At 32.1% G+C, this 7,342-nt stretch overlaps 1 protein-coding gene across 3 annotated transcripts in view; it reads right to left on the reverse strand.

The window, feature by feature from the left end:
• Positions 1 to 7,342, reverse strand: part of LOC106463472 (nuclear hormone receptor FTZ-F1 beta-like) — an 88,139-nt gene that overhangs the window by 29,056 nt on the left and 51,741 nt on the right. For all 3 annotated transcript variants that reach the window (XM_022390973.1, XM_013923507.2, XM_022390972.1), the window contains exons 3-4: positions 1,479 to 1,871; positions 418 to 730 (exon numbers count right to left, since the gene is read on the reverse strand). In XM_022390973.1, coding sequence (XP_022246681.1) covers positions 418 to 730; positions 1,479 to 1,871 — 706 coding nt within the window. The remainder of the gene's footprint in view (positions 1 to 417; positions 731 to 1,478; positions 1,872 to 7,342) is intronic.

A 7,342-nucleotide genomic window follows, 5' to 3' on the forward strand; every position in this document is an offset into this window, starting at 1 on the left:
CTTTCTCCCCACTGATGTGCCAATGTTTTGGGGTTTCTATATACCAATTTTCAAAAGTGAGGATTGTGCTGCAAGAGTAGAGGGAGCTACCTGTGCTAGTATAGAGGGCACAAATGGGATTGGTGGAGGGTGGTCACATGGTCAGCACATATTGCTGCAATGATGCAAAAAATATAGGGGCATAAAAGACTGGTGTGCTTTTAAAAAGTTTATCAGTGTCCAGAGGACAAACAAAGATTGAGATAGCTATGGATGAATAGAGGTAGCACCATTTCAAAATTTTAAATTTAAAGAACTAATTATATTGAATTGTAGATATTGTCTACTGAAAATCAATTCTTTAATAAACAACTTAGTTGAGTAACATATTCAGTTAACTGCAATTCATGAAGAATGATATTAAATAAATTTAATAACCTGTAAACTTTGACTCCTGTCCTGGACGGTAAGATAAAGCAGAACACACTTCAGAAGTACTGTATTTGTAGGAAATTGGCCTTTCCAGGGCTGAAGACAAGATGTTATCTTGCTTTACACCAGTTAATAAGTGGTGAGGTGTTGGAGATGGAGATGCCCCAAAAGGAACAGGTCGATTAAGTGACATATTTCTTGAGTGAGCTGGACTGTGATTTGGAGACACCACAGCATGACCATCTGGAATATGGTGCCTGGCTCGGTTTGGACTTTGAAGAGCAGAATATAGGGAATTTTCAATGACTGATTGTCTATCCTACATATAGTAAAATAAGGAAAATATAATGTCTTCAAACAAACAATATGCCAAACTTATTAATAAATATAAATCAGTTTTTTCTGCTGTTTTACTTTCATTATTAAAGATTAATTTTAGGTTTTAAGCTTATGCTAAATGTTGTTTAATTCATTCTTTCTTAAAAATAGCATATTTGGATTATCATGAAAATTCAGAGACTACTGAGAGAACTGTGTTGGACTTTGGTGAATGGATGGGTAATAGAGGAATTGTATAATGCATCAAAACTTGTGGTAGTAACATACTTCTAAAAAAGTATAATTTATACCAAACATCTGAGAGAAGTTTTCTAAGTCTTTTTTTTTGGAAATATTCTCACACAACCAAGAAGCTGACTGTGAAAATAATAATAGTTTTTTTAAAACTTGTATTACAAATATTATCATAAGTTTTGAGATTTACATAAAATAAAAATGTGCCCTACAAATTGTTTGTAGTTAAGTGCAAAGCTATACAATGGGCTATCTGTGCTGTTCCCACCATGAGTATTGAAACCTAGTTTCTAGCACTACAAGTCCACAGACATTTACTGTGCCAGTTGGGGGGCAACCTTACAAACAAGTTACACCACTATTTTTGATAAATATAAGGGGTATGAAAACTTTAATTTGGTGCATGTATTTAAATTAAAGAATATTCCTAGGAAAATGTATAGTTGAGAGGTATGACCATAGTTCGTTTCAGTTTTTTATTCTGTTAAAGGTACCTGAAGAGGACTGTTTGATGGAGTATAGCCTGTTCCCCCACTTCCTGGTCTGCTTCTTCTTCCAAGGTGGGTTGACAAACTAGGGCTCTGGGGAAGGGAGTATAATGTCCCTGGCTCAAAATGTCTGCCAAGGTTTGGGCTTTCAGCAGGTGAATAAGAAGATCTTGAACTAGAGCTGCTAGTTGGTCGAGTGATCACTAAGCTTGAGCCAGCACTTGAGTAGTTCAGGGACTGGGATGAAAAGTGGGCATCACATGGATAAACTGAGGATGGTGTGGAAATAACAACAGAAAATGAACCAGGATGAGGAGGTAAAGATGTGGTCTGGGTATTATCTTTAAAATTGCTTGCTTTTACTTTATTTTTGTCATTGAGGCCAACAAAAGAGAATCCCTAAGAATGAGAAAAAAACATTACCAACACATATTTTACAATACATCACAATAATCAAGAACAAAGCTTAGAATATCTTTAACCCATACTTTTGTGTGATAAAAATACTATTTCTACATTTAGCACACTGAAAAATATTTTTAGTAAAAGGTATACTATGGCTTGAATGGTATAATAATTCTTTATAAATAAGGTATAGATGGTATTAGTACACTTGAGCAGTTTTACTATCCATTACTAACAAGTATTGATGTGACAATTTGGTTAGTGTAAGAACAATGCGAGAATACATAATAACTATTACTTAAATCATTTAGAAATATCCATAATGTAGGAAATATTTTAAACCCTAATTGACCTACTGTTAATTTTACAATTCAATTACTTTTGTATCATATATCAAGAAAGCGCAAATATTATTGAAAAATTTAACAACTTTTCAACACATGTTGATGTCATACCACAGTGTGAAAGATTTTCTTGGTGCAAAGATCCATATCAAATAAAACTTGCTGTGTATGCTCATTAACTAATATACCTAAAAAAACCTATGTACGCAGACAAGACACACACACACACACTCATGTACATATTATTACCAAATATACTTTGAGGAGGAGTGCTCTTTTTATCCTCATTTAGTTAAAGTGTACAGCATTGTCATTGGGCCAACTCTGTATAGGACAAGGAATGTCAACCATAATTCCAAATTTACCATGTATATCTACATTATGTGTAGCAGGCTTTCGGTAAAATGCACACAGAAAATTAATGTTTTACAAAATTATTTTTACCCAAGGTATCTGTGAATTGATGACAGCCAGTATAAGATGATGTTCCTGTGATGTTCATCATACAGTTTGCATATTACATTTTCATAGCCTCTAAACTCTCTGGAATGCATATCTACAGTTTTTTTCCACTATTCCTTTATATTGTAGCTGGTATTTACTCACTTCTACCATAAACTATTGTCAAATCAGCAATGTAGGGTTAAATGATTAGTTGATAACTGTGACATAAAATATATAATACCATGTTGAATGGCACTCTGTAAAAGGTCATGGCACGTGCACGTTGACTCTTACCCATTCATACAAGGTTGAATAAAAACTGGTCACACCTTTTATTTAGACATAGAGTGGACCTCTCTTACACCATAACTATTGGTACATTTTTCATGGATTAGACTTCCACTCCTCTTATAAAATAGCTCCAAATCAACACAGAAGTTCAATTTGATACAAGTCGGAGCTCTGATCACTACTACATACATCTGATTATGATATGTTTCTATATCACGCTGAAAGAGGAATGGTCCCATTCCATATAATTCCATCAATGTATAGAATGCTACAATTCAAAGAGGCATTTATGGCCTTAACTAGTACTAATGGACTACGGCAAAGCCAAGTTAATCAGGCCCACCTCATCATGATGCACCACTTCACATACATCTTTATGATTAGGTTAGTACAATCATATATGAGGCATTCTCCAAACTACTGCTAAACCCAGACCTATGCATTTGAAATAAGCTATAAATATGGAAACTCGTCATTTCATGTGGTTGTTTTTTCTATTCTTAAGCATATCATGATATCTTGTGTCTTCAATTCACAACATACAACGGATGTGCTTTTCTGCAGTTTTAAAGTATCTTTAAAGCCCTAGGTGATAGGTTAACTGCTGATTGTGAGAGTTTTCACCCAGAAATTGTTTCACAAGGACTAAGGACTGACTAGTTTTGGGAGCCTACACCAATAAATATTCCTCATTTTTGGTTTTTCATTTCTTCAACACAACCCACAGTGGATTTGGATGTGAGCAAATGGGTTGAAAGGTCTCAAACAGATCCTTTCTGTGAAACATTATGACACTAACTTATGGCCCCTTCTTCCACCACTGACTGTCTTGATGTCATGGCCTGGTTAAGCACAATTACTCTGCAGTGCATCTTCCACTGCAAGAGGCTTTTGTATACAGAGGTCAATTTTGTACCTCTTATCTTTCCAAAGTCCAACAACAGTGCATGGTTGACAATTTCCAAGGACATGTTTGAACAAACCAAAGGCACAAAGTTTGAGGGAAATGTCTGCAAATGGTATATTCCAAAAAGGGTCTGATTTTTAAGTACCATTTGCACCTTCAACTCATAACAAGTTAAATGAATTGCAACAGGAAAGTCAGGACTTTCTTTTAACCTGTGTACATCAACAAAATGCACTGAACAACATAGGGTACACCACCGTTGACAGAGTATATATATATATATATATATAATAAAAACAAACAGCTTACAAACTATTGATTACATGAATTGTTTATAGGCGATTAAATCAGCACTATAAAACAATAAAGAATTAAATATCTCAATATCATTATCGGTCTTGGTTGTCAACTTATTGTCATAACGGATATATATTATGTACCTGTTATGTACTTTCCTCTATGCTGAAAATTACCCTCTTTGTTATCATTAATGCATGTTACAGTGTGGATTAACAGTGCAGCAAGCCAATACAAAGCTAGGTGATGTTCAGTACAAGAGAAATATACGAGACTACAGATATTTTGGAAACCTTATTTTTTCAAGGTCAGTTTTGAATTTGAAAATCATACCAAATGTCACATCATAACTATTTTCTTGTATATTAACCTGCTTCGTGGAAATTAAATAGTTTAGCAAATTTCATTGGCACAACCTGTTTCTTTTATATACATTTAAACTGTAGTTTTTCATTCAAAGAGGTTCGTAGTTAAACAAGCAATAATTAATTCATTTCTACATTTATAAATGACACCTCAGAGAATGCAGAATAACAACTATCTCCAAATTTAAGTTATTTGAAATTGAAATCCAATACCATCAACTCTCTTATATTATCCACAAACTAAGTAAATTATAACTTTGTTTATGAAAGATTTTAAACTTTTTCTTTTTCATGAAATAGTACACTTACGCCATGAAAGAGCATTAAGTTCAACTAAATAATATTCACTTGTTAGTAATCAATGGGTTAAAACTAATTTTAACAGCCTAAATATTTGTTTTGTGAAATATGTTACAGAAAACAGTAATGTGCTAATAATTTTATCAAATATTTGTTGTTGTTGTTTTAATCAAGAATATTTAGCTATTTCTTGAATAACAATTTCATAATTACTGACTATAATACATCTATCTAAAGGTTTTACTAGATGTTGTCAAACTACCTTGTAGGAACTATATGTATTAGGTTTGAGCTTTTGCTACTCAGAATAGAATCTGCTAATTCAAGCTGATTACTGATTACATTGTGTTATCTGAAAAAAAAAAAAAACACTACACAAAAATACACATCTCAGTTTTATCATCCATATATACCACTCCCACATACCATAAAGTATTCTGTCTACCAGTACCAATATTGTCTCTTTACCTCTAAATATCTTTCTATCTATAACAAAATATATCCTACTGATATCATTTCTACATACCATAATATATTCTGTCTACCAGTAACAATATATTTTCTTTGCCAGTAAGTATTCTTCTATATGCATAGAAATATATCCTTCCAATATATCACTCCAAAATGCCATAATATATTCTGTCTACCAGTAACAATATATTTTCTTTGCCAGTAAGTATCCTTCTATATGCATAGAAATATATCCTTCCGATGTATCACTCCAAAATGCCACAATATATCCTTCCAATATATCACTCCAAAATGCCATAATATATTGTCTACCAGTAACAAAATATTTTCTTTACTTGTAAATGTACTATCTATATCCAAATGTATCCTCACTATATATCACTCCCATGTGCAAGACTGTATTCATACTAACTAAAGCAGTATTTTCTGTTTTAACAGTAAACATCCTATTTATCTATATCAGAAATATTCATCACTCCTATGTATCAATCAGTATTAGTTCTAGTAACATAGTTAAATTGAAATTTTCAAGTAGGCTTTTAAAATTAGTTGTAATCATTGTATAATATGTATTATAGTAAAATTTACTTGAAATGTAGTAAAAACAATTATTTAGTTGTTAATTTGTGCTTGTATTGTTTATAACTGTATGTTTCTCTTTTGTTTCTTTTCTATTAACCCTCATATGTTATCATTCAGGAAATGTAATTAGTTATTTAGAACTTAGACCTTAGATTATCTTATTAATACTGTTTGCCATTGAAAAGCTTGGTTGGAAAATGTATAATATCATATTTTTATCCTATTATACAAATAAAATAACATTATTAGCTACTATTATTTCCAACATTACATAATTTCAATGCACTCAAAGAAGGATCCACTGAATATTTATTGATAAAATTGTATACTGAATATTAATTGATAAAATCATATATTCTGAACTCAGTGCTTTGTTACAAGTGTAAAAACAGATAAATCAAAGAACAATGAGCTCATTGTAAAAAAAAGCTTTTTTTTTTCAAGCTTTTTGTTTGTCAGTTTCTCCATCTACTTAAAATAGTACAATATGTCATTCCTCGGATGTGTCACTGTAATAGACCGCTGTTAAACAAGAAGGATATTTGCCAAGGACACTAAAATATATATTTTGTATTTTCCATAACCCTGACGGTAAATATCTTTCTTATCTTTATCGAAATGAATCCTACCTGTGTACTTATGTTTTCTCTTCTCATACCATTATGAATTCTCACTTAACTGTATTAATGTATCCTACATCTTTACAATTTCTTTTGTAGTTGTTACAATCAGTCTTATCTAACTCCATTCTTTATACCTGGGCACTTTATTACAATTCAACAGAATAGATTAACCCTTACAATGCATCAAGTGGTTATATTTGCTTTGGACATTTAAAGCCATTTGATGTGACAAGCAGATTTACCCAATGGCATCACAAAAGACTAGAAAAGGTCAAATTCCTAATTCCATTTTTTGTTGGATAATTGACACTTTTTGAGAACCAGCTTGATATGTTTTATGCCCCAAAAGGGTTAAGACCAAAAAATGTCAGTATTTCCAAACATTCAATACAGAATATATACATTTTGAAATTTTGTTTTATTTTGTTTTTTGTATAAATACTAAAGGTTTATGGTTTATAGTTAATAATATCTTGTGGTGATAAAGTGTCAATATTATTACTTGAAGTGTACAGTAAAGTTTTATATTTCGTAATTTCATATCGGAGTAAATATACTAAGGAGAAGGTTAGATGATCTATGACAGAAATCAAGGGTGGTTTACTACCTTATTTCTATTTTTATGTTTTTTTTTTTTAGGGATAACTATCATACCCACAACTGGCTATAAACAGTGAGTGATAGTGGGATCTGAGACATTGTGGGTTCTAGCTCCCAGATCCTAATCCCCCCTTTTTTCGGTTACATGCTGACTAGCTTTGAATCTGTTGTTTTGGTTATGTCTGGTAGACGAAATATCCCCAATGCTTTTGGGAACTATAACTGCATACATTTTCACTTT

Source organism: Limulus polyphemus, unplaced genomic scaffold (genome assembly GCF_000517525.1).
Source record: "Limulus polyphemus unplaced genomic scaffold, Limulus_polyphemus-2.1.2 Scaffold1417, whole genome shotgun sequence".
Lineage (NCBI taxonomy): Eukaryota > Metazoa > Arthropoda > Merostomata > Xiphosura > Limulidae > Limulus > Limulus polyphemus.